Raw genomic sequence first — 27,638 nt, forward strand, 5'->3', positions numbered from 1 at the left:
GCTTCAGGGAACAGCAGTCTTCCGGAACAGCTGGTGATCTCATGCATGTTTCAGTGTTATTTGCCTCGAAGCGAGCATAGAAGTAGTTTAGCTCGTCTGGTAGGCTTGTGTTACTGGGCAGCTCTCAGCTGTACTTCACTTTGTAGTCTGTAATGGTTTGCAAGCCCTGCCACATCCAACGAGCGTCAGTGCCGGTGTAGTACGATTCGATCTTAGTCCTGTATTGATGCTTTGCCTGTTTGATGGTTTGTCGGAAAGCATAGCAGGATTTCTTATAAGCTTCCGGGTTAGAGTCCCGCTCCTTGAAAGCGGTAGCTCTAGCCTTTAGCTCAGTGCGGGTGTTGCCTGTTATCCATGGCTTCTGGTTGGGGTATGTACGTACGGTCACGGTGGGGATGACGTCATCCATATACTTATTGATGAAGCCAATGACTTATGTGGTGTACTCCTCAATGCCATCGGACGAGTCCCGGAACATATTCCAGTCTGTTCCAGCAAAACAGTCCTGTAGCTTAGCATCTGCTTCATCTGACCACTTTTTTTAATTGATTGAGTCACTGGTGCTTCCTGCTTTAATGTTTGCTTGTAAGCAGCAATCAGGAGAATAGAATTATGGTCAGATTTGCCAAATGGAGGGCGAGGGAGAGCTTTGTACATGTCTCTGTGTGTGGACTAAAGGTGGTCATGTTGTACTTACCTTAGTTACATCTTCACACCACCATAAAGTAATTGTTGTTGTGGTTGTGTTGTTCATTAGATATAGTATGTCAATGACCTTTGGAGCCAGCTGATAACAGACGGTATCAATACCTCTGAAAGTGTAACAGTTGACTCTTCTCTCTCCATGGCAGGACGTGCTACAGACCCTGCTCTCGGGACTGTGGCTCTGGGGGTTCCCCTCTGCTACTGCAGTACAAGCTGTTGACCCTCCCCCTGGGCATCCCAGCCAATCACAACGTGGTGCGCCTGTCTGCCTTCTCGGAGGGGGGGGTGTTGCAGGAGATAACATCCTTCACCATTCTGGAGCAGGGCAGTGAGGGGGGGGAGGGGGCAGGGGGGCAGATGTTTGGCATCAGGGACGAGGCAGGCAGGGGCATCATCTTCACCCTGCGGCCCCTGCAGAGGTCAGGCCTGGTGCGTCTGGGGGTGCAGGCCACCACCCTCTCCACACAGGGCCGCATCACATACCAGAGCATCTTCATCATCTACATCTCCATCTCTAGATACCCCTACTGAGATGAGCCCCCCCCAGCTGGAGGCTGGAACTGACTGTGTGTGCCCCTGAGAGGCCACTGACCCCTCCTTCACCAACCTCTGTAGAATCAGGCCCACAGCCTGGAGGCCTGTGAGACAGAGCGTGCTAACCAAGCCAAGAAAGCACTAATCATGAGACAAGGCAAACAGTATTAACACTAAGGATTTCATGGATATTTGGACCCCCATCTCTGGTGCAGTAAGTAAACTGTATTGAAATGGATCTTAAACTGTGGGGACACAATTTTGCCAAAATCTGTTATTGTAAAGAAATTGACCTTTTATAAGATTTGTTGGATTCATTACAATGAACACTCCAAATATGGTCCTGTAGCATTAGAATGGTGTGTAGTTATTTACATTGTGATAATGCTACAGGTGTGGCAATATTATTTTATCCCAAGTGTTTTTCTATCATTTTTCAAGTAATTGTTGTCTCTTGAACCAGCTATAAGGTGCTATTCTGAAGGTACTTGACAGCTTTGTTGAATCAGTAAGGCAAATGGTGTTTGCATTGCAAGAACAAATTGATAAGAAAACATTGCTTCACCTGGCCTGGACTAAACCATCTTAAGCAGGAAGTACAAGACCGTTTGAGATTGATTGCACTTATCGGAATCTGTTTTGAATGGAGTTGGCCTCAGGTAGTAGGGCCACAATATGGACATCAGAGAAAATGTCCCTTTCTGCTTAAACCGGTTTAGTCATTAGACTGTAGTATTCTGATTTAGCCATCCATCTTTCTAAATGTGTTTCAAAGGTGCAGGGTTAAAAACCATGGAGGGGAGGAAGTAGCAAAGACATTGTGCTGAACTAGAACTGCTCATTTGTAAACCAAAAGCATACTCAATTAGTATTATACATGAAAACACACCCCAAAATCAAAGATAATTTGCAAGTGGAGAACCACATTTAGTGGGTGTTTGCAGGGGTGGACTGCGACAAGCAATCAGAGCATCAATTTCCTGTTATAAGGTACATGCAGCTATGTGATACATTCACCACAACACTTATTCCATTGTTCACCCCCTTAGACCATTAATGTATTTTGCAAAAAGGAACATTCATAACTTATATACAGCGATTAAGATATTCGTAACATAATTTCTGACATCAACCCAAAGTTTTGAACTGTTGTAAATGTATCCTACACAAAAAAAAAAAAAAACGTTTTGCGGAATACTGTGGAATGGAATTACAAACATGACAAGAGGAACTGATGATGCACTACCCAATTTCAAAATGGCACCTTGTGCACTCTACTATGACAACTTTCAAGAGTAAGTTTAAAGCCAGGCTGAGTTCTTAACAACAAAAAAAGAAAACGTTTGGTTGTCAGTTCTGTTCCCTGAACGGGTTCCAACTCCTGTCTCTAACCTGACAAGCTATTTAATGAAATATGTTACCTAATCATTTTGTAGCCATTAGTTCAGTGGCTCGTTGACAAATTTTATAGAAATTATGCAATTGGTGATTTTGGACCATTGCTGATGCCCTCGACAACCCTCAGCAGCCAGTACCTAATACAGTACATATTTCAGTAGGCCCTATACCACAATAAACTATTTTGTCCCTTAAACCTAAGAATTGAATACTTCACCAGCTACAGTACCAGTCAAAAGTTTGGACACACCTACTAATTCAAGGGTTTTTCTTTATTTCGACTATTTTCTACATTGTAAAATAATAATGAAGACATCAGTACTATGAAATAACCCATATGGAATCATCTACAGTGAGGGGGGAAAAGTATTTGATCCCCTGCTGATTTTGTACGTTTGCCCACTGACAAAGAAATGAGCAGTCTATAATTTTAATGGTAGGTTTATTTGAACAGTGAGAGTCAGAATAACAACAACAAAAAATCCAGAAAAACGCATGTCAAAAATGTTATAAAATGATTTGCATTTTAATGAGGGAAATAAGTATTTGACCCCTCTGCAAAACATGACTTAGTACTTGGTGGCAAAACCCTTGTTGGCAATCAGAGGTCAGATGTTTCTTGTAGTTGGCCACCAGGTTTGCACACCTCTCAGGAGGGATTTTGTCCCACTCCTCTTTGCAGATCTTCTCCAAGTCATTAAGGTTTCGAGGCTGACGTTTGGCAACTCGAACCTTAAGCTCCCTCCACAGATTTTCTATGGGATTAAGGTCTGGAGACTGGCTAGGCCACTCCAGGACCTTTAATGTGCTTCTTCTTGAGCCACTCCTTTGTTGCCTTGGCCGTGTGTTTTGGGTCATTGTCATGACCCCAAAACAATCTTGTCCCTGACATCCTTGGAGAGCTCTTTGGTCTTGGCTATGGTGGAGAGTTTGGAATCTGATTGATTGCTTCTGTGGACAGGTGTCTCTGATACAGGTAACAAGCTGCGGTTAGGAGCACTCCCTTTAAGAGTGTGCTCCTAATCTCAGCTCGTTACCTGTATAAAAGACACCTGGGAGACAGAAATCTTTCTGATTGAGAGGGGGTCAAATACACTGCTCAAAAAAATAAAGGGAACACCTAAACAACACATCCTAGATCTGAATGAAAGAAATAATCTTATTTAATACTTTTTTCTTTACATAGTTGAATGTGCTGACAACAAAATCACACAATAATCAATGGAAATCCAATTTATCAACCCATGGAGGTCTGGATTTGGAGTCACACTCAAAATGAAAGTGGAAAACCACACTACAGGCTGATCCAACTTTGATGTAATGTCCTTAAAACAAGTCAAAATGAGGCTCAGTAGTGTGTGTGGCCTCCACGTGCCTGTATGACCTCCCTACAACGCCTGGGCATGCTCCTGATGAGGTGGCGGATGGTCTCCTGAGGGATCTCCTCCCAGACCTGGACTAAAGCATCCGCCAACTCCTGGACAGTCTGTGGTGCAACGTGGCGTTGGTGGATGGAGCGAGACATGATGTGCTCAATTGGATTCAGGTCTGGGGAACGGGCGGGCCAGTCCATAGCATCAATGCCTTCCTCTTGCAGGAACTGCTGACACACTCCAGCCACATGAGGTCTAGCATTGTCTTGCATTAGGAGGAACCCAGGGCCAACCGCACCAGCATATGGTCTCACAAGGGGTCTGAGGATCTCATCTCGGTACTTAATGGCAGTCAGGCTACCTCTGGCGAGCACATGGAGGGCTGTGCGGCCCCCAAAGAAATGCCACCCCACACCATGACTGACCCACCGCCAAACCGGTCATGCTGGAGGATGTTGCAGGCAGCAGAACGTTCTCCACGGCGTCTCCAGACTCTGTCACGTCTGTCACGTGCTCAGTGTGAACCTGCTTTCATCTGTGAAGAGCACAAGGCGCCAGTGGCGAATTTGCCAATCTTGGTTTTCTCTGGCAAATGCCAAACGTCCTGCATGGTGTTGGGCTGTAAGCACAACCCCCACCTGTGGACGTCGGGCCCTCATACCACCCTCATGGAGTCTGTTTCTGACCGTTTGAGCAGACATATGCACATTTGTGGCCTGCTGGAGGTCATTTTGCAGGGCTCTGACAGTGCTTCTCCTGCTCCTCCTTGCACAAAGGCGGAGGTAGCGGTCCTGCTGCTGGGTTGTTGCCCTCCTACGGCCTCCTCCACGTCTCCTGATGTACTGGCCTGTCTCCTGGTAGCGCCTCCATGCTCTGGACACTACGCTGACAGACACAGCAAACCTTCTTGCCACAGCTCGCATTGATGTGCCATCCTGGATGAGCTGCACTACCTGAGCCACTTGTGTGGGTTGTAGACTCTGTCTCATGCTACCACTAGAGTGAAAGCACCGCCAGCATTCAAAAGTGACCAAAACATCAGCCAGGAAGCATAGGAACTGAGAAGTGGTCTGTGGTCCCCACCTGCAGAACCACTCCTTTATTGGGGGTGTCTTGCTAATTGCCTATAATTTCCACCTGTTGTCTATTCCATTTGCACAACAGCATGTTAAATTTATTGTCAATCAGTGTTGCTTCCTAAGTGGACAGTTTGATTTCACAGAAGTGTGATTGACTTGGAGTTACATTGTGTTGTTTAAGTGTTCACTTTATTTTTTTGAGCAGTGTACTTATTTCCCTCATTAAAATGCAAATCAATTTATAACATTTTTTACGTGTTTTTCTGGATTTCTTTGTTGTTATTTTGTCTCTCACTGTTCAAAAAAACGTACCATTAAAATGATAGACTGATCATTTCTTTGTCAGTGGGCAAACGTACAAAATCAGCACGGGATCAAATACTTTTTTCCCCTCACTGTAGTAACCAAAAAAGTGTTAAACAAATCAAAATATGTTTTATATTTGAGATTCTTCAAAGTATCCACCCTTTGCCTTTGACAGCTTTACACACTCTTGGCATTCTCTCAAGCAGCTTCATGAGGAATGCTTTTCCAACAGTCTTAGCACTTGTTGGCTGCTTTTCCTTCACTCTGCGGTCCAACTCATCCCAAACCATCTCAATTGGGTTGAAATCGGGTGATTGTGGAGGCCAGGTTATCTGATGCAGCACTCCATCACTCTCCTTCTTGGTAAAATAGCACTTACACAGCCTGGAGTTGTGTTTTGGGTCATTGTCCTGTTGAAAAACAAATGATAGTCCCACTAAGCGCAAACCAGATGGGATGGTGTATCACTACAGAATGCTGTGGTAGCCATGCTGGTTAAGTGTGCCTTGAATTCTAAAATTCAAGGCACAAAATCACTAGACAGTGTCACCAGCAAAGCACCACCACACCTCCTCCTCCATGCTTCACGGTGGATCCACACATGTGGAGATCATCCGTTTACCTACTCTGCTTTCTCACAAAGACAAGGCGGTTGGAACCAAAAATCTCAAATTTGGATTTATCAGACCAAAGGACGGATTTCCACCGGTCTAATGTTTCTTGGCCCAAGCAAGTCTCTTATTATTATTGATGTCCTTTAGTAGTGGTGTCTTTGCAGCAATTCAACCATGAAGGCCTGATTCACACAGTCTCCTCTGAACAATTGTGTCTGTTACTTGAACTCTGTGAAGCATTTATTTGGGCTGCAGTTAACTCTAATGAACTTATCCTCTGCAGCAGAAGTAACTATGGGTCTTCCTTTCCTGTGGCTATCCTCATGAGAGCCAGTTTCATTATAGCGCTTGATGTTTTTTGCGACTGCACTTGAAGAAACTTTCAAAGTTCTTGAAATGTTCTGGATTGACTGACCTTAATGTCTTAAAGTAATGATGGACTGTTGTTTCTCTTTGCTTATTTGAGCTGTTCTTGCCATAATATGGACTTGGTCTTTTACCAAATAGGGCTATTTTCTGTATACCACACCTACCTTGTCACAAGACAACTGATTGGCTCAAACAGATTTATAGGGAAAGAAATTCTACAAATTAACTTTTAACAAGGCACACCTGTTAATTGAAATGCATTCCAGGTGACTACCTCATGAAGCTGGTTGGAGAACTTTGAAGAATCTCAAAAAATATATATATTTAATTTGTTAACAATTTTCCGGTTACTACATGATTCCATATGTGTTATTTCATAGTTTTGATGTCTTCACTATTATTCTACAATGTAGAAAATAGTAAAAATAAAGAAAAACCCTTGAATGAGTAGGTGTGTCCAAACGTTCGACTGGTACTGTATAAGTTGATCCCCTCATCAGGCGGTTTGTTATGATGGAATGCAGTGTATATAAGACAGGATTCAAGACATATTTTATATTTAACAATATGGCATACTATTAGCATTATAATCACTATAAACCAGCAAACGATCCCTTTAGGAATATTATAGATACATTGTTGTATTGTTTGAAAATAAAATATAGAAATTAAGGATGCAAATACTGACCAAAAACAGTTTTATATGAATAGTGTTTTTGGCACATTTTGGGAAAATGTGGCTAATATTTTACAAAGATTATGTATTTTGGAAACCGGGCTAAATTGGTTTTGTTATCTGCATAATTTTAATAAATGTTTTTTGTATTATCATTAGACATATTCCACCTATTACAGTTTTGTTCTGATTGTTTAGGCACCATCTTTTAAACTATAGGCTATTTTTGCAAAACTCTACACACAAAACCTTACACCAAACCAGTAAAACATTATACATCTCTTACAAAAGCAAACAATTCTTGCAAAACTCTTCGAACTCTTTTAAAAAATGTGTGTTTTTGCGTCAATACAGTACACACAAACCATAATTTAAATAAGCACACTAAGCACCAATTACCCACTGATTGTATAAATGAAAAACACTTGTGGCTTTTTCTTTTTCTGTGTGCAGGGTATAGCAGTTTGCAATAACGTTTTGTCATACATGTAGTAAACACACATACACACAGGTATCCAAATGTGTAAAGTATGGATGTGCATTCCGAACATAAACACACCATCAATACAAATAAGGGGGAAAAGTTTTGTTTTTTTCTCAATGTTCTAACACTCCTCAAACAGCAAAAGCGCAGTAGAAGAAAACAAACATTTGTGCTAGAAAAAAATAACATGTTATTTTGGGGCTACATCTTACCTTTGTGGGTCTGGCCATAAGACTTCATCCACATAACATGCGATGTTGTCTTGAGCTAGGCAGCGTGGAAAGTATCACCTGGAGTGGCGTATCCAGGCTTGGCATGACCCCTGATCGATGTCTCCACAAGCCTCCTCCACTGCCTGTAGAAGGGATATGCGTTGTTGGGGATGGTGATAATACACCTTCCAACGCCATGCAGAGAAGAATTCTTCAATAGGATTCAAGAACGGAGAGTATGGGGGGAGATTGAGTGCGATGAAAAGTGGGTGACCAGTGAACCAATTGCGGACCACAGCAGCTCGGTGGAAACTAACATTGTCCCAGATGATAGCGTACCTGGGCTGCTCTGGCCCCTGGTCATTAGGGATTAGTCTGTTGTGGAGGGTGTCCAGAAATGTGATAATGTGTGCAGTGTTGTATGGGCCTAGGATTGCATGATGGTAAAGGACGCCGTTTTGACTAATAGCCGCACACATTATGTTAATACCACATTGTCCCGGGACGTTGGTTATGGCACGGTGTCCGATGATATTTCTGCCGTGGCTCCTTGTTTTTGCAAGGTTGAAACCTGCCTCGTCCACAAACATTAGCTCATGATGTACTGCATCTGCTTCTAGCTCCATGACTCTCTGAAAGAGACAAGACAAAACAATGTAGCACAGTATGAAAAGACAGGGATCAGTCAATATGATGTAGTACAATACACTTCCAGATCCAGTACCAATGATAGGATAGTATAGATACATATTCATATCTCAGTTGTTTTACACGGTCTGAGTTTCTTTTGAAAGGGACTCTGTACATCTGCTTCATCCTAATTCTAATGAATTTCAGTAGACGAGACAGAGACTCACTCTTGACATTTTGGAATATGGTGTTATCTGCCATTATGTGGTCCTGCAGTTCTCTGAGTCTGATGCAGTTATTTGCAATGACCATATTTACAATGTGGGTCTCCTGCTCTGGGGTGAACAGTCAACCTCTTCCAACAGATACTGGTTTTCTTGCAGTTCTGTAAAAACATTTGAATGGTTTTAGTGATAGATCCTTCTCATGAAGGTTCAGTGCATATTACTGTACCAGTAAGACTACAGCACTTACAGTTACTTACCGGTTCTCATTTCGAAATATCCAGATGATACCTGCAACAGTATAGAGGCTCAGATTTGGTTGAACTCATTGCCCAGCCTCCCTCATGCTCATCCCATGGTTGACAACATGATCAACCACAGTCGCTCTGATTTCATCAGTTATTGTTTTCCTGACTCCTCTTCCCCATCCTCTCCTTCTCCCTGTCCTACTTCACCTCCTCTTTCTCCTCCTCTTACTTCTTCACCTCCTCGTTCTCTAGTTCTCATCCTTCTTACTTTCTGTCCAATATTGGCCTCCATTGTTGTCCAAACCAAATGTTTACTGTGGCCTATTTATAGTGCTCAAGCTCTGATTTGTAAGTGAACTCATTATCTAAAAGTGTTTTCACATGTATCAATGTGGAAAGGCAATTGGCGAAATAGTGTAGCAATGTAGAGACTAATGTTTACAGTTTTGCTAGAAGTGTGTTATTAAATTGCAAACTGAGTGTAAAGCAGCGAGTTGTTTACAGTTTTGCAAAAAGTGTGTTATAAAATTACAAACTGAGTAATGCAGCGAACGTGCATTCCGTTTGGCACCGTTGGTAAATGCATTGGCTACAAGTGTCAATGATTTCAGAGATGGTGCTTCAAGAATCACTGTTAGTGTCTAAGCATTTAGAAAAAAACTGTATTGAAAGAGTTCTGGCAGTGTCAGACCAATCCAATCAAAAACATTGGAGCTGTTTGGCTTCTATATTGGCAAATGTGTACCCTATGTTTAAATCAGCAATAGCTGGTTTTCATTCAATGTGGTTTTCAGTACATTTATCTATATGAGGCCCGATTCAGACTTAGGAAATGTACACCTTTCCTACGCATGCCTTTCCTACACACTGCTCAGTAGTTGTTATTCAGACTTACCTTATGCAGGTGTTTAACGGGCTTTGCAGGCGTGGCTCCCTGGGCTGAATACATTTTATTCAACTGCTGAAAACCCTCCCACTTGCTAGTCAACAGATTTTCTCATGGAGTTTTCATTCAGTTGAGTTTTCACTACATTTATCTAAAGCCATCCCTTTAAAATTAGGCACACCATTAATAAAAAAAATCCTCATACTCACTAGAATATATGGAGAGCATAGTTCAGAATATTAGAGATCAATTAAAGAAAGCCATGTAAATACTAGGGCCGGGACAATACCAGTATCGTGATACTTGTTCGTATCATGGCAAGGAAACAAAACACGAAGTGGATTTAACTTCTTTAGGAAAACAGACCTAATTTTGGAACAAACATTATGTTGTCATCCAGAATCACATTTATTTGTTTTCCAAGCTATAGCACACATGATTTTACATCCTGCAGTTTTTTTTAAAGGGCCAAAGAGTTGGTCTGCTTCCTGTTTCATTTTTGCCATGGAAAAAACATTGCGATACTGGTATCGTCCAGGCCCAAGTAAATACAAGCATATTCATCTAATTTTCAGCACCAAGTGGTAGATTAAAAAAATACTCTGAATTTGTAAACTCAGGAAAAAAAAAGAAACGTCCTCTCACTGTCAACTGCGTTTATTTTCAGCAAACTTAACATCTGTAAATATTTGTATGAACATAAGATTCAACAACTGAGACATGAACTGAACAAGTTCCACAGACATGTGACTAACAGAAATGGAATAATGTGTCCCTGAACAGAGGGGGGGGGTCAAAATCAAAAGTAAGTCAGTATCTGGTGTGGCCACCAGCTGCATTAAGTACTGCAGTGCATCTCCTCGTGGACTGCACCAGATTTGCCAGTTCTTGCTGTGAGATGTTACCCCACTCTCCACCAAGGCACCTGCAAGTTTATGGACATTTCTGGATGGAATGGCCCTAGCCCTCACCCTCCGACCCAACAGGTCCCAGACGTGCTCAATGGGATTGAGATCCGGGCTCTTCGCTGGCAATGGCAGAACACTGACATTCCTGTCTTGCAGGAAATCACGCACAGAACGAGCAGTATGGCTGGTGGCATTATCATGCTGGAGGGTCATATCAGGATGAGCCTGCAGGAAGGGTACCACATGAGGGAGGAGGATGTGCGTTCCTGGTGTAACTCAGGCAGTTGTTGTTGCCATCCTGTACCTGTCCCGCAGGTGTGATGTTCGGATGTACCGATTGGGGTGGTTAATTTCTTTGTCTCTCCTCATTTGATAGTAAACTTATCACACAAGTCAGAGTTATACTTAAACTAAATCTTTAATCATTTAATAAGGGGGCAGGTCAATACAACGCACGCATATAAAGTGAATTGATTGAGTGCTCTACGATAATGATGGCTGGTCGACGATTCACGCTCAGATGATTCATTGAGAGCCACGAGACAAAAGTACAAAGGTCTTTTTATAGCCAAGATACACCCCTTTTAACCTACATGACGAACAACAGATATATAGAATGGGTCTCAAGGTTAAGATTTGTGTGAAAGATACTGTCTGCTATTTTATTATAGGTATCTGCTGTGTCAACAGTTTTCATTGTGTAGAGACCAGTGTCTGGCCCCGTATAGAACAAACATTAACTCATGCTCTGGAATGCTCTTTAGGTTTTGTCACCCAAAAAACATGGTAAATCTCCTGTCAGTGTTATCTCCCAGAGGCCCATCCTCAGTAGAACACACACACACAATATATAGAATACTCTGTTGAATAAAACAACCATTTCATGCAATAAAAGTATTATAACAATCTTAAAATTTTTCCACCATATGTTCCTGTGCAGGTGTTGTTACACGTGGTCTGCCACTGCGAGGACGATCACCTGTCCGTCCTGTCTCCCTGTAGCGCTGTCTTAGGCGTCTCACCGTACGGACATTGCAATTTATTGCCCTCACCACGACTGCCATAACTGTGACCTTAATTGCCTACCGTCTGTAAGCTGTTAGTGTCTTAACGACCGTTCCACAGGTGCATGCATATTCATTAATTGTATATGGTTCATTGAACAAGCATGGGAAACAGTGTTTAAACCCTTTACAATGAAGATATGTGAAGTTATTTGGATTTTTACGAATTAACTTTGAAAGACAAGGTCCTGAAAAGGGGACGTTTCTTTTTTTGCTGAGTTTTTATATTATTTAGCGTTAGGAAAGTATTTATGAATAATAATAAAACTTTAAGCACGAAATATATTGGTGAATAAAAAATACAATGGTTTGGTTCATCCTGAAAGTTGCCATATTCAAATTGTTCAATCCATGAAATATTGGAAGGTGAGAAAAGTGTACAATGGGGTTGAACAGTAGTCCTATAAATCTACCCTAATAATCCTCACTAATCATGGAACTGTGCTGACAATGGTCCAGTCGTCGTGAACTGTGCACCAGGCTCCAGGTTTTAACCTCTCTGGGCTAGGCGGGACAAATTCGTCCCACCTACGTAACAGCCAGTTGAATCCTGTGGCGCGATTTTCAAAACCTTTGAAATGCTATTACTTCAATTTCTCAAACATATGACTATTTTACAGCTATTTAAAGACAAGACTCTCGTTAATCTAACCACACTGTCCGATTTCAAAAAGGCTTTACAACGAAAGCAAAACATTAGATTATGTCAGCAGAGTACCAAGCCAGAAATAATCAGACACCCATTTTTCAAGCTAGCATATAATGTCACAAAAACCCAGAAGACAGCTAAATGCAGCACTAACCTTTGATGATCTTCGTCAGATGACAACCCTAGGACATTATGTTATACAATACCTGCATGTTTTGTTCAATCAAGTTCATATTTATATCAAAAACCAGCTTTTTACATTAGCATGTGACGTTCAGAACTAGCATACCCCCCGCAAACTTCCGGGGAATTCGCTAACAATTTACTAAATTACTCACGATAAATGTTCACAAAAAGCATAACAATTATTTTAAGAATTATAGATACAGAACTCCTCTATGCACTCGATATGTCCGATTTTAAAATAGCTTTTTGGTGAAAGCACATTTTGCAATATTCTAAGTACATAGCCCAGGCATCACAGGCTAGCTATTTAGACACCGACCAAGTTTAGTACTCACCAATATCAGGTTTACTATTATAAAAGTTTAATTACCTTTTGTTGTCTTCGTCAGAATGCACTCCCAGGACTGCTACTTCAATAACAAATGTTGGTTTGGTCCAAAATAATCCATCGTTATATCCGAATAGCGGCGTTTTGTTCGTGCGTCCCAGACACTATCTGAAATGGTAAATCAGGGTCGTGCGCATGGCGCAATTCGTGACAAAAAAAATCTAAATATTCCATTACCGTACTTCGAAGCATGTCAACCGCTGTTTAAAATCCATTTTTATGCCATTTTTCTCGTAAAAAAGCGATAATATTCCGACCGGGAATGTCCATTTAGCTAAACAGAGGAAAGTAAACAAAGCTTTCGGTCGACGCGGGCACGAGCCTGAGTCTCACAGTACTGTAACCAGCCACTACCCAAACGCGCTACTTTTTTTCAGCCAGAGCCTGCAAAGCCACGATTCCGCTTTTTGCCGCCTTCTGAGACCCTATGGCAGCCGTAGGAAGTGTCACGGGACAGCTAAGATCCTCACTCTTCAATAAACAGAGACAAGAAGAACGACACCTTGTCAGACAGGCCACTTCCTGCCTGAAACCTTGTCAGGTTTTTGCCTGCCAAATGAGTTCTGTTATACTCACAGACACCATTCAAACAGTTTTAGAAACTTTAGGGTGTTTTCTATCCATATGTAATAAGTATATGCATATTCTAGTTACTGGGTAGGAGTGGTAACCAGATTAAATCGGGTACGTTTTTTATCCGGCGGTGTAAATACTGCCCCCTAGCCCTAACAGGTTTTAAACTGCTATGTGTTGCATAATGATTCAAATAGGCTACATAACCTAAATTATTGCACAAGTTATCCATATGATCCACTATTGCTACCGAACTTCAGGAACAATCACACAAATGTGACAGAGGAAAGAAAAGTAAACGATGTAATGGAATGATGAACAACAATAAAATCTAGTGACAGACAAATGTATGTGGGTATAACTGACGTTGGCTACTGATAGTGGCTAATATTTAGCACAATACAAATTGTAAAAAGTAGTCTGTGCATATAATTAAAACATTCTAGAAATCATAAATCAACTTGGTAGGTTTTGGCGCTATACTATCATTTGCGCATGGCTACAGAAGCCTATAGCTTGGGTCAAATATAATACCTGCAAGTTATAAGGCCAGCATTTCATAAACTCCGATGTGGAAAAGTTTTGTTGATATGCTTCAGTTTGCTGCCATATGACTGGTTTCAGAATAATTGTAATATATATTTACAATCCCCTTATCCAAACAGCTTCAATTTACTTAACTCATCAATAGCTCTTATCAATTTGTAAACTACAGTGCATGGAGAATGGTGTTATTTCTATCGGGAAAATTAAAGTAGTGCTGTTCCACTTGGAACCGACAGGTTTCTCGAACATATTCACCTTTTCATCGTGCATAAAGATGGTGGAATTAAGTCAAGGTCAGAATATGGCGTATCTGTAGAAACACCTTAATTTCTTTGATCTCCACCCAAAACAAATATCAGGTGAATAGCATGCTATTCTCATGTTTAAGTTCAAGGTCAGAATACTCGTAGAGAGAAAAGTGCATAAAAAGGGAATTAGGACCATTTATGCATGCTTAACTCGTCAGAATTACCCCCAAAGAGCTTTGAATCTTGAGTCACCATCATTAAGTATTCACCGCCAAGTCAGTCATTGTGAGTCATCCCAGGTTTCAAAATCTATAAAGTAGAAATAAGTCAGAGTCAAAATGTGTCAATTAAAACTTTTATTGTATAAAAAAAATTATATACACTAGTTTTTCATTTGCTAGTATATATTGTTTTTCCTTAAGGTCTCAGTATTAAAAAGATAATTACCATTTTGCACAAAAAAAAGAGACAGGCCCATTGGGCTAAAAATGGACCAGCCCATCTGGCATCGAACCACAGGAACAATCACACGAACGTGACAGAGGAAAGAAAGATGTAATGGAATGAGGCAAAATGTATGGAAACTAACACTAAAGTGACAGTTATAAATGCATGTGGGTATAAACTGATGGTGAATACACATTAGCAGTTTTTGTTTGCTGGTAAATCCATTTTTTCCTTGAGACCGAATTGTGATGGCCAGTCCACCTCCGGGTGTTTGAAACAGGAAGAGAGGAATCAGATGAATATATTTTCAATGTTTTTTCAATTCAAAGTCACTTAACAAATAATGATACACTCTCACAAACAGTAATAGTACACACCCATATACACAAATGTCAAATTGAAATGAATGTTACTAATTATTCAGTAAATTATTGATAATTGCTGAATAATTGGCTTTAAACTTTACATCCTTTAATATAACGGCACCTTTTTTATACACAAGGGGAGGTCCTTGGGACAAGTTAAAAACAGGTTTGTCAAATAAATGACAGAGTTAACCAAAGTGTCAAAACTGAGAATCTAAGCCATTTTTGTCTGATATTTACTACCTTAACATATGGAATTGTTTAAAGATAGCTAGATGGTCCATGTAATTACTGTTTTATTTTAGGACTCCTGGGGGTATAACAAACAAATATGTATTTATTTGTATTGTTATGAAACATTGAACTCATAGCAGCGCACTGAATAACACAAATACATAGCAAAAAAGATAGGCCAAAAATAAATCAGAAGGAAGTATGGTTTGGAGTGTCTGAAATGCATCAGATAGGTATTGGAAAGCTCAGGAAAACATCAGGGACGATCATAATGCAGTAATTGTCCATTCACTCCCATTCATTTCATCGCGCAGTCATTTTCTGCTGAGTTAGGAGGTGGTTGACCTTTACCTTCTAACGAGTCGTCAAGGCTTGGCTAGAGCAAAACAGACTATTATGCATATGTCAAGAAACGAAAATGACAAAAGAATGTCAAAATCAGATTTGCATCATCAAAGCAACAGTCCAGATTTCCTTAAAGTGTTGTCAACATTTTGAACCAGCTCCTTTTCATATTCCCACAGCTTTTTGTCCACAAGCAGCTGATCTTTAGTGAGGCTCCCTTGCAGGGGAACTCTGACGTGTACTAGCCGACACACATCAGGTGGTACCCAGAAGGTCTCCCCTAAAGTCTTCAACACAGAGTGAACAGATGTCTGTACTACATGTCTAGGGTTGACAATCAGTTTGGTAGGGTTGATAACAGCTTCTCTCGAGGGTTCTCTGTAAATATGCTCCAGGATATTAATCCCTGGAATGTCCCTCCATTGTGGCAGTTTGAACTTGCCACTGTCTTCATAATGGTTTTTGGGGAATATGTGATTCTCGATGACGAAGACTCCTACTCTGGGGTGCTGGTGTTGAAGGTCCTCCAGCAGTAGATGCAAATTGGCATGTTGGTAAGGCATCACGATCTCATCAATGTCATGAAGAAGTACATACTTCGACTGGTACATGTATCTATAGATGCATTCATTCAGAGTGGTCAGCTGCCCATAGTAGTGGAGATCTCCTTTGTGCTCCTCAAACCTCCAGCCTTTGGATGGGTTGAGGAACTGATCAATCGGCCATTCTACTATTTCCAGTATACCCTCTTCCCTGTAGTGAACTAACACTGGTTCCAAGTCCTGACCACAGCTGGTGTTATAGATAACCACTTTCTGCACCCCAAGGAGTTTGTACATCTCCATAGTTTGGACAAACTGCAGGACATTGTTGTAGCCCCCGAAAAGGTTGGAGATGCACACTGTAAAGTTGTATGGAAATCTCTTCTCCTCTCTCAGATCATTGTTTTGTATGGACAGGAAGTGCTGGTTTTGGGTGGCTTTGATATCTGAATGTATTGATATAGTGACATGTGTCACATTATACATAGATGGACTCTGGCACAGCACATCTGTGGTCACAAAGGGGAATCCAAAATGGTCGCTGTGCATCTCCACCTGTGCCACTGAGGCAGGAAAGCAGCCATGTCCACCACATAAAAAACAATGAAGTGGCTGGAGATCATCTCTTCTGATTATACTAATGATGCGGATTGCTCCATCCACTCTGTGGTCTTTGTAGGCAGACACCATTAAATGCGTTGTGTCTTTAATCTGAGTTATTGTTTGATCACTTATGAGAATTTGCCAATGTATTTTTGCAGGGTATTTGTTTGTATTCAATTTGATATATATGGACCATGTCCAATATAAACATACCACTGCAAAGAATATTAGAAGACCAAATTTAAATTTCAGCATACTGTAGGCTATGTCCATCAAAATCCAGCTCTGTGATTCCAGACCAGACCTATTGGGGGAAGACATCGTTTATTGTTTAGAGCTCAAGTTCTCTTTTTTTTTATATATATACAGTAGCTAACCAATGCAACTTTGTCCTTGTTTTTTTATTTGCGGACTCGGATGTGAATATTTTAACACTGCAACATCCATATTAAAAAAATGTAGAATTTTCCAAATTAGGCTTTTTTCGATGGGATGCGCATCAACAGAATGTTTTCACTCCAGTGCAGTAATAATACGAGCGCTTTATTTCCAGATGAAGTTAACTATGAGGAAACACTGGTAATTATAATAACAGATTTTAAACGTAATAAGGTAGTTGTGCGCTACATATGCTTTTTTATCAGCGTAGCCTAACATAAATTCGAGGAATCAATGTATTTACAATTGTGTTGATCAAATTAACCAAAACAATCAAACATACAAAATGTCCCATTTAATAATAAATGCGTAGGCCACATACCTTATTCATTGATGTTTCTTAGCAGGTGACACACGCTTTCATATTTCAACGTCTCCACATGGTGGACTCCGAGCTAGTGATGGGTCGTTCTCGAACGAACGGCTCTTTTTCAATGGATCAAGAACCGAATCGCATCTGTGAAAGAGCCGTTCAATTGGCTCCCTGATTTTATAGGCTACTGCTTGAATAATCTTCCTTTTTTTGCAGGCGATCTAATAATTCCGTCTGGTTAAAATTGATTTGAACTCACATATCACGATCTGACATAATGGTAGTCCACTTTTTAGGCTTTACATTCGAGATGTGCTATTTTTCATTTTAAGCACTCGTCACCAGTGGATCCATATGACCAGGGCTGGCCGTCGTTATCGCACACACAGAATCATTTACAGTACTTTCCCATGTAGCCTACCTTAAATAATCATTAAAATAACGGGTGACAAGAAGTAGGCATACTACTGGCTTGATGCTTTAAAAGCTTATTGCCTCTAATTGGCAGCTGTAGTTTCGCCGGTAGGGAGAAGGGCGGTTGAAGGGGGTGGGATGTGTGAGGAAAATCTACCAATGCAGGTGCTTCTACACCTGCATTGCTTGCTGTTTGGGGTTTTAGGCTGGGTTTCTGTACAGCACTTTGAGATATCAGCTGATGTAAGAAGGGCTATATAAATACATTTGATTTGAAAACTGCACGTGAACGGCAGGAGCACAGCTGCAGCTTGACAAAGCGGGATATCTCCGGCGCCGCGTGAATGAGGAAATGGCCAACATAGCTGACACACAGCGCGCGACCACTCTGGAGGGACTCCAGTCTCCCAAGTGCTCATTGCTAACTGGGAGGCTAGGCACTGAACAAAGAGCCATTTGGGCGCCAAATTAACAGCTATTTTAGGTGAATGGATCCAAAAGTCCGGCTCATCAAAAAGACTCGGAATACCCATCGCTACTCAGGGCCGGCCCTAGCAACTAAGACATAAGCGACCGTTTTCGATTTACTGTTGAGAGTTAGAAAAGTAGATTCTTATTGCCAGCAGTAATATTCTTATGACATTGACAGCAGTAAGATTTAAGTTCGAGTTCCAAAAAGACAAAGCATGTAGTTTTCAAATGATGCCACGTTCTATTATTTGTGTGTGTGTGTGTGCGAGCGCTCAGAGTTTAACAGGTCCCTAACCTTAACTACTAACCTTACGTTAGCCATCTAGCTAATGTTAGCGTTAGCTACCTAGCCCCCTAGCTAACGTTAGCCACAACAAATTGGAATTCGTAACATATCATACTGTAAATGTGTAACATATTGTACAAATTTCAATTCGTAACATATACGAAATGGATGATGGACATCGACAAATGAATACATACCATACCAAAGGTAACATATCATACTCACTTGAGTGTCCCGGATTTTCATTTACTATGTTACATCTACCCCAGTCCAGGTTGGTTTTTCTCTTTTTTTTGTCAGTCACTGGCAGTTACTCAATTTGCCTATGTCAGCTAACATTGTTTAGATTAGTAAATGAGTCTAACCGGTTATCTAAACTCACAGTAACATGGTCGAATAACCGACCGGGGCTCGCAGGGCATGTGCCCAGGGGCCCTGATCTCCATGGGGCCCATATTGATGTTAGTCACTCTCACTCAGATATCACATTAACATGGCATGTCATGGCCAAATGTGTTGAATTGCAGGAAATGAGCTATAAAACATATTTTTTTTCTCTCAGCTGTCAAGAGGGTGGCTACCCATTTTTTTAAATTTAGCTTAGGTCCCCCAAAAGGCTATGGCTGGGTCTGGGTGAACTAACCTGTTTATGGTATGGTCTATCTATGGTATTGAACTCACTGCATGATAACTTAAGCAGAGATAATACACAGTTGATACACTCATTAAATCCCTCCCCTCACAGCACTACCCATCTTGGTTTGAGTAAATGACAGAGCAACTTCCAAGATGGTGTAGCAGTCAGGCGTCTTTGTCTTCGTCTTGTCATGTCCCGTGTATATATCTTTTTATATATTTTTTCTTCGCATATATTTCTTTATATCTTATCTTTCTTAACCTCAACTTCAACATACTCTCCTGCAACCCACCTCACCCAATGTGGTATGGATGTTCTATTTTCTTTACTTTAGAACCGGAACCCCCAACAGAAGCTAGCCAGCTAACTAGTGTAGGGGGTGGGTCCCAAAGACCCTCCCCATTATTGATTAAGGGGACCATAAGATTCATATGTTTTGCTGCAGGCCTTATAATAAGATACTGTTGCTATGTGTCTAAAACCTCTGCCACTATACGTTGCACAAGCTATCTATATTAGTCTTTGTAGTTAAGCCCTGGCTGTCGCGAGAGTGTGCTTGCAGGCTAGGTCTGAGGCAGACCAAAACTAGATAAAGAGAAGTAACCACTGTCTGGTTTTGACATTTTGATCTTGTGTGACAGTAGACAATGCTAATAAATTCAGAGAAGCTACTGTACTAGGTTGCCTTATTGATACACACATGCATTGACGTAGGTGATCATACCACTAGGGAGTGATCACATGTATAAAATCAGCTGTGCCCTTAGGTGGGGTGCAAAACTTACTCGGAAACATGCGTGCTATGTTCCCGTTGTCAACTTCTGTCTGCAATTGCATTAATAAATTAATGATTGATTTACTTAATTAAAGATATTGTCTGATTGCTGATTTCATCAATAAGCAAATGATTGACAAGGAACAGGGAACGAACACCGACTCTAGCTAGTAGTCAGCTAGCCACTGCTAGCGTTCATCAGCTAACCTTTAGCCCGGACAACTCCTGCCAGTCTGCACAGCGCGATTCAATCCAGAGCATATCGGACTTCTTTTTCTCCATATCTCCGGATTCCTACGACAAGCTCTGAACATTTTCACCTGGATCATCGCAGCTAGCTAGCTGCTATCCGAGTGACTACGTCTGGCTAACGTCTCTGTCCCGAAGCAAGCACCAATAAGCCTGGAGCTAGCCTATGCTAGACCCATCTCCCGGCTAGTTGAAGAGGTCCATCAGTCACTTCTTGGGCTACAATACCTATTTTGCCAATTGGCCTGGACCCATTTTACTGCCGATACTGCCCCGCCGATCCATCACGACTGGACTATCACGACCGGACGTAATCCTCCCAAAGTGTTTTTTTTTCAACAGGCTCCTCCGTCGCGACGTACCCTGAATGCCCATCTGCTAGCCTGCTAGCCGTGGCCCACTAGCTGTCTAGAGCATATCGGACTGTTAGCTGAAGAGGACTGTCAGCCAATTTCTTGGGCTACTGTACCTATTTTGCCAATTGGCCTGGACCATTTTACTACACGGAGCCCTGCCGATCCATCACGACTGGTCTGCCGATGTAACAGCGCGAGGGGGATACAACAGTCTCTTCCGTCGCGACGTCCCTCTAAGGCCCTTCTGCTAGCCCCGGCCCGCTAGTTGTCTGAATCGCCGTGTCTCCAGCCCGCCTAGCTACTCACTCGACTCTATGATCACTCGTCTATGCATGCCTCTCCCGAATGTCAATATGCCTTGTCCATTGCTGTTTTGGTTAGTGATTATTGTCTTATTCACTGTAGAGCCTCCAGCCCTGCTCAATATGCCTTAGATAACTGTTTTGTTCCACCTCCCACACATGCGGTGACCTGCTTTAAATAGTGTCTCTAGAGACAATACCTCTCTCATCGTCACTCAATGCCTAGGTTTACCTCCACTGTATTCACATCCTACCATACTTTTGTCGGTACATTATGCCTTGAATCTATTCTACCACGCCCAGAAACCTGCTCCTTTTACTCTCTGTTCCGAATGTACTAGACGACCAGTTCTTATAGCCTTTAGCCGTACCCTTATCCTACTCCACCTCTGCTCCTCTGGTGATGTAGAGGTTAATCCAGGCCCTGCAGTGCCTTGCTCCACTCCCATTCCCCAGGCGCTCTCATTTGTTGACTTCTGTAACCGTAAAAGCCTTGGTTTCATGCATGTTAACATTACAAGCCTCCTCCCTAAGTTTGTTTTATTCACTGCTTTAGCACACTCTGGATGCCCTAGTCGTGTCTGAATCCTGGCTTTGGAAGGCCACCGTAAACCCTAAAATGTCCATTCCTAACTATAACATTTCCCGACAAGATAGAACTGCCAAAGGGGGAGGAGTTGCAATCTACTGCAGAGATAGCCTGCAGAGTTCTGTCCTACTATCCAGGTCTGTGCCCAAACAATTTGAGCTTCTACTTTTAAAAATCCACCAGAAACAAGTCTCTCTCTGTTGCTGCTTGCTATAGACCACCTACTGCCCCCAACTGTGCCCTGGACACCATATGTGAATTGATTGCCCGCTATCTATCTTCAGAGCTCGTGCTGTTAGGTGACCTAAACTGGGACATGGCGACAGTTTCATTCCTCTGAGATTAGGGAAACCTTGAGGGGTACTCCCTCTCATATCATAAATGCTCAGAGTTCTAGCTAGGTCAGGTCAACCACAGTTTAATGGTTCTTGGTGTTTACTTCATCACTATCAAACGCTCCCTAAAACACTTCAGCGAGCAGGCCTTTCTAATCGACCTGGCCCGGATATCCTGGAAGGATATTAACCTCATTCCATCAGTATAGGATTCCTGGTTATTCTTTAAAAGTGCTTTCCTCACCATCTTAAATAAGCATGCCCTATTCAACAACAAAAAATAACCAGGAACAGATTATTGAGGTCCGGTTCTGGTTCACTCCAGACCGGACTGCCCTTGACCAGCACAAAAACATCCTGTGGTGTACTTCATTAGCATCGAATAGCCCCCGCGATATGCAACTTTTCAGGGAAGATAGGAACAAATATACACAGGCAGTTAGGAAAGCAAAGGCTAGCTTTTTCAAAAAGAAATTTGCATCCTGTAGAACAACCTCCAAAAAGTTCTGGGACACTGTAAATTCCATGGAGAATAAGAGCACCTCCTCCCAGCTGCTCACTGCACTGAGACTGTCACCGCCGATTAATCCATGATAATTGTGAATTTCCATAAGCATTTTTCTACGGATGGCCATGCTTTCCACCTGGCTACCCCTACCCCGGTCAACAGCCCAGCACCCCTCACAGCAACTTGCCCAAGCCTCCCCCATTTCTCCACCCAAATCCAGATAGCTGATGTTCTGAAAGTGCTGCAAAATCTCAACCCCTACAAATCATCCGGGCTAGACAACCTGGACCCTCTCTTTCTAAAATGATCCTCCGAAATTGTTGCAACCCCTATTACTAACCTCTCTTTCGTATTGTCTGAGATCCCCAAAGATTGGAAAGCTGCCGCGGTCATCCCCCTCTTCAAAGGTGGAGACACTCTAGATCCAAACTGCTACAGACCTATATCTATCCTGCCCTGCCTTTCTAAGGTCTTCGAAAGCCAAGTTAACAAACAGATCACCAACCATTTCGAATCCCACCGTACCTTCTCCGCTATGCAATCTGATTTCCGAGCTGGTCATGGGTGCACCTCAGCCACGCTCAAGGTCCTAAATGATATCATAACTGCCATCGATAAGAAACAATACTGTGCATCTGTATTCATCGACCTGGCCAAGGCTTTCGACTCTGTCAATCACCACATTCTTATCGGTAGACTCAACAGCCTTGGTTTCTCAAATGACTGCCTCGCCTGGTTCACCAACTACTTCTCAGATATAGTTCAGTGTGTCAAATCGGAGGGCCTGTTGTCCGGACCTCTTGCAGTCTCTATGGGGGTGCCACAGGGTTAAATTCTCAGGCCGACTCTTTTCTCTGTATGCATCAATGATGTCGCTCTTGTTGCTGGTGATTCTCTGATCCACATCTATGCAGACGACACCATTCTGTATACTTCTGGCCCTTCTTTGGACACTGTGTTAACTAACCTCCAGATAAGCTTCAATGCCATAACTCTCCTTCCGTGGCCTCCAACTGCTCTTAAATGCAAGTAAAACTAAATGCATGCTCTTCAACAGATCACTGCCCACACCTGCACCCTCGTCCAGCATCACTCCTCTGGACGGTTCTGACTTAGAATATGTGGACAACTACAAATACCTAGGTGTCTGGTTAGACTGTAATCTCTCCTTTCAGACTCACATTAAGCATCTCCAATCTAAAATTAAATCTAGAATCGGCTTCCTTTTTCGCAACAAGGCATCCTTCACTCATGCTGCCAAACATACCCTCATAAAACTGACTATCCTACTGATCCTTGACTTCGGCGATGTCATTTACAAAATAGCCTCTAACACTGTACTCAGCAAATTGGATGCAGTCTATCACAGTGCCATCTGTTTTGCCACCAAAGCCCCATATACTACCCACCACTGCGACCTGTATGCTCTCGTTGGCTGGCCCTCGCTTCATATTCGTCGCCAAACCCACTGGCTCCAGGTCATCTATAAGTCTTTGCTGGGTAAAGCCCCGCCTTAGCTCACTGGTCACAATAGCAGCACCCACCCATAGCACGCGCTCCAGCAGGTATATTTCACTGGGCACCCCCAAAGCCAATTCCCCCTTTGCCACCTTTCACTCCAGTTCTCTGCTGCCAATGACTGGAACGAATTGCAAAAATCACTGAAGCTGGAGACTCATATCTCCCTCACTAACCTTAAGCACCAGCTGTCAGAGCAGCTCACAGATCACTGCACCTGTACATAGCCCATCTGTAAACAGCCCATCCAACTACCTCATCCCCATACTGTTATTTTAATTTTTTTTGCTCCTTTGTACCCCAGTATCTCTACTTGCACATTCATCTTCTGCACATCTATCACTCCAGTGTTTAATTGCTAAATTGTAATTATTTTGCCACTATGGCCTATTTATTGACTTACCCCTCTTATCTTACCTCATTTGCACACACATAGTTTATTCCATGTGTAACTCTGTGTTGTTGTTTGTGTCGCACTGCTTTGCTTTATCTTGGCCAGGTCGCAGTTTTAAATGAGAACTTGTTCTCAACTAGCCTACCTGGTTAAATAAAGGTGTGCCTTTTTTTTCATTTTAAATAAGAGACATAGAGCTCCTCCCAACCACCTTTTTTAAAAGTGAACAGCCTCTCTGCAATGATGATAGTTGTTATCCATTCAGTATACAGGCCATACTAAGCCTGACTCATGGCTCACATCCCATCGTACTTTCCAGTACAATCTGTCAAAGCAGGATTGAATAGCAACTCTGAAAAGATTCTGCACAGCTTGCATTTGTTACAGGGTTAATAGTGGACTTTGCAGTGATCATGCTTGAGAATAAGCCAAGAGCATAGAATGAGCCCTTGCCTGTTTCACTTTTTCAACACCACCTGCAAGTAAAATACAACTGGTGCTCTCTTATCTGTATGTGCCCTGACAATATAGTCGCGAATATGTACCCTATGCAAACTTTGCTATTGGTAGCTCTTGAAAGAGACAGGTGGAAAGGGTGAGAAGCAGGTGAAAGAGAGTTTAAAGTACACTGGTGATTATGGATGGTGTGTAAGCCAGCCATGACACAACCCTGTCACCCACAAAGGTCTTTGCTGAGATCTGGAAACACTATCACCATTGAACTCAAGAACACACACACTGACTGTAGTATTTCTATGATGAGATCCCTGAGCACTGTCAGAATGACCTAAGCAATTACCTTGGACCTGCTCATTCAAAGACTTTCATCTGTAAAACTTGATGAAAGCAGATTTGTATTAGATGTAGGATCAGCTTACCCTCCCCAAATTCTAGAGGGAAAACACAAAACTGACATCAATGTTGAGGGGGAAATTCACCCTACTGTACTCATTGGTGCCCCAGTTTATCTGACTGTTTGAACTTTGTACCCAGATTACCCCACAGGCTTTAAAAGGTGAACCTACCATCCACTGTGGAGTACTAAAAGTCAAAGTCCTAGAATTATGTTTTTTGTTTCTAAGCCTTTTTGAAGTGTTTGATATGTGAATCAGGAGAGTTCATAACAGGGAGAAATTCTGTGTTATTGTGTTGTGTGAAGAAAACTTAGTGAAGGGAGGAGTTGAGGAGCTGTTTGGATCACGGAACCTCTGTAATGCCACTCAACCAGGCCCAACTGCATGCCAACTGTTGCTTTCTACACTCCAATGCAATTTTCACAAAAGAAAGTCCCGCTCTATGGGTGCATTAACACCCCCCAAACATTTCCTGTTGTGTTCTTTTTGATGAACATACAATACCTATTATTTGTATAGTGGATTACTATGGTGCATTTCACAGAACTGTCAACACACTACATTGCAGTTTCTCGATTGCTTAGACACAATTCCTGGAACAACTCACCATTTCCTCAAATCGTCACACACAATTTTAAAAACTCACATGGATGGATTAATTCAAAACACTGCTACCAAAATGTTTAGAATAGGTTCAGAGAAATCATTTGGAACTTTGTAAAATCAGAGCACTGACTATCCAGATAAGCCTTTCAGAACACCCTGGTGAGAGAAATTCAAAACAGTACTGTAATAAATACCTCTTACATTAGTGGATAAGGGAATACTACTGTAAATTCTGTTTTGGGCAAAAACCTGACCTTTGAAATGTCACACTGACAAAACATGTAAGGAAGAGTCCATGCACAGTAAAATACCCAATTTCCAAAAGCTTTATTTTCAAGTGCAGCAAATGTGCAGGTTACTCAGCTTCAGCATCAGCGTTCATCATCTCGTCTCAGGTCTGGGTCAGGCCTTATGTTTGCTCTTCCCAGGCAGCATGGGAAAAATGCCCTTGTGTGCCTTAGAAAACCCTGGATAGACTCCACAGACACATCATCACAGGTGTCCACCATTGCCTCCAGGAGGTTTTGCTGTGCGTAGGGGTTGCGGTCATACACTCTCCACTGCCATGCTGAGAGAAATTCCTCAATTGGATTCAGAAATGGGGAGTATGCTGACAAAAAAAATAACGGTGAACCTGGGGTTGTCATTGAACCAGGCGCGAACCAGAGCAGCTCGATGGAAACTCACGTTATCCGAAATGACAACATATTGGGCTTGCTCTGGTTGCCCTGGCTCACCTTCCTGTTGAAGAATATTATTGTGCAGCTGATCTAGAAATTGAAGTAGTTGTGTCGTGTTGCATGGACCCACTTTGACTTGGCGGTGGAGGACGCCACGATTGCTGATGGCTGCACATAGTGTGACGTTGCCTCCCCTCTGGCCAGAAACTTGTATGATGGCACGGTGACCAATGATGTTGTGCCCCCTTTTGCGCCTTTTTGTTAGTTTGAAACCTGCCTCGTCGATGAAGATGTACTCCTGTGGCTCAGCTATGGCATCCAGCTCCAAGATTCTCTACATAAGTAAAAAGAAAAAAAAGGTTATTTGAACAATCCAGTCAATGGTGGGAATACTGATGCTGTCAATTCCTTGGAAGACTACCTGGTCTTCAACTGTTTGGGTTTCAATTTCCCTCAAACGGAAGGCATTACTGGAAATCACCATATTCACCAGGGCTCCTGCTCAGCTGTGAGAAGTCTCTGCTTACCTCCAATAGATGGCAGCCTCTTAGTTCTGCAAAAATGAAATTTGTCCATTACTGACCTATGGTCATCCATTACTGTGGTAAAAACTACACTGAGCAGTGCTACAAAAACAATAACAGAGTTACACATGAACAAACGTACAGTCAATTGTTGTGAGTCTGGAAGGAGAGTTTACAGTCTAACTAGACACCTAGGTATTTGTAGTTGTCCACATATTCTAAGTCAGAACCATCCAGAGTAGTGATGCTAGTCGGGCGGGCAGGTGCGGGCAACAATCGATTGAAGAGCATGCATTTAGTTTTACTAGCATTTATCTGGATAGTCAGTGCTGTGATTTTACAAAGTTCCAAATTATTTCTCTGAAAACCTATTCTAAACATTTTGGTAGTAGTGTTTTGAATTAATCCTTCCAGTGTGTAACAAACAATCATGTAGTCAATGTAATTGGCATTCACATAACTCTTATAGATTTTCGACGTGGACGGGGATAATGGAAATTTAATCAAAAGTTACTGGAGGACAACTTATTTTTAACTAAGACAAATAATTTAT

General features: G+C 42.0%; 2 protein-coding genes across 2 annotated transcripts in view; one reads left to right on the top strand and one right to left on the bottom strand.

The window, feature by feature from the left end:
• The window catches only part of LOC106579900 (hemicentin-1), an 83,332-nt gene extending 80,619 nt beyond the window's left edge, over window positions 1–2,713 (top strand). The window contains exon 81 of the mRNA XM_014160253.2: window positions 852–2,713. Coding sequence (XP_014015728.2) covers window positions 852–1,236 — 385 coding nt within the window. The 3' untranslated portion in view covers window positions 1,237–2,713. The remainder of the gene's footprint in view (window positions 1–851) is intronic.
• An 11,928-nt stretch (window positions 2,714–14,641) lies between these two features.
• LOC106579899 (uncharacterized) lies at window positions 14,642–18,061 on the bottom strand. Its single transcript, XM_014160251.2, has 2 exons — window positions 17,597–18,061; window positions 14,642–17,140 (listed from the first exon to the last, which is right to left on the bottom strand). Exon 2 carries the CDS (start codon window positions 17,107–17,109, stop codon window positions 15,799–15,801), a length of 1,311 nt encoding a protein of 436 aa, XP_014015726.1. The 5' UTR covers window positions 17,110–17,140; window positions 17,597–18,061; the 3' UTR covers window positions 14,642–15,798.
• Window positions 18,062–27,638: the final 9,577 nt, after the last annotated feature.

Source organism: Salmo salar, chromosome ssa20 (assembly GCF_905237065.1).
Source record: "Salmo salar chromosome ssa20, Ssal_v3.1, whole genome shotgun sequence".
Classification (NCBI taxonomy): domain Eukaryota; kingdom Metazoa; phylum Chordata; class Actinopteri; order Salmoniformes; family Salmonidae; genus Salmo; species Salmo salar.

What these genes read in the sequence shown, in the direction of transcription:
- LOC106579899 (XM_014160251.2), bottom strand. Translation starts at nt 17,109, where the DNA reads ATGGACATAGCCTACAGTATGCTGAAATTTAAATTTGGTCTTCTAATA.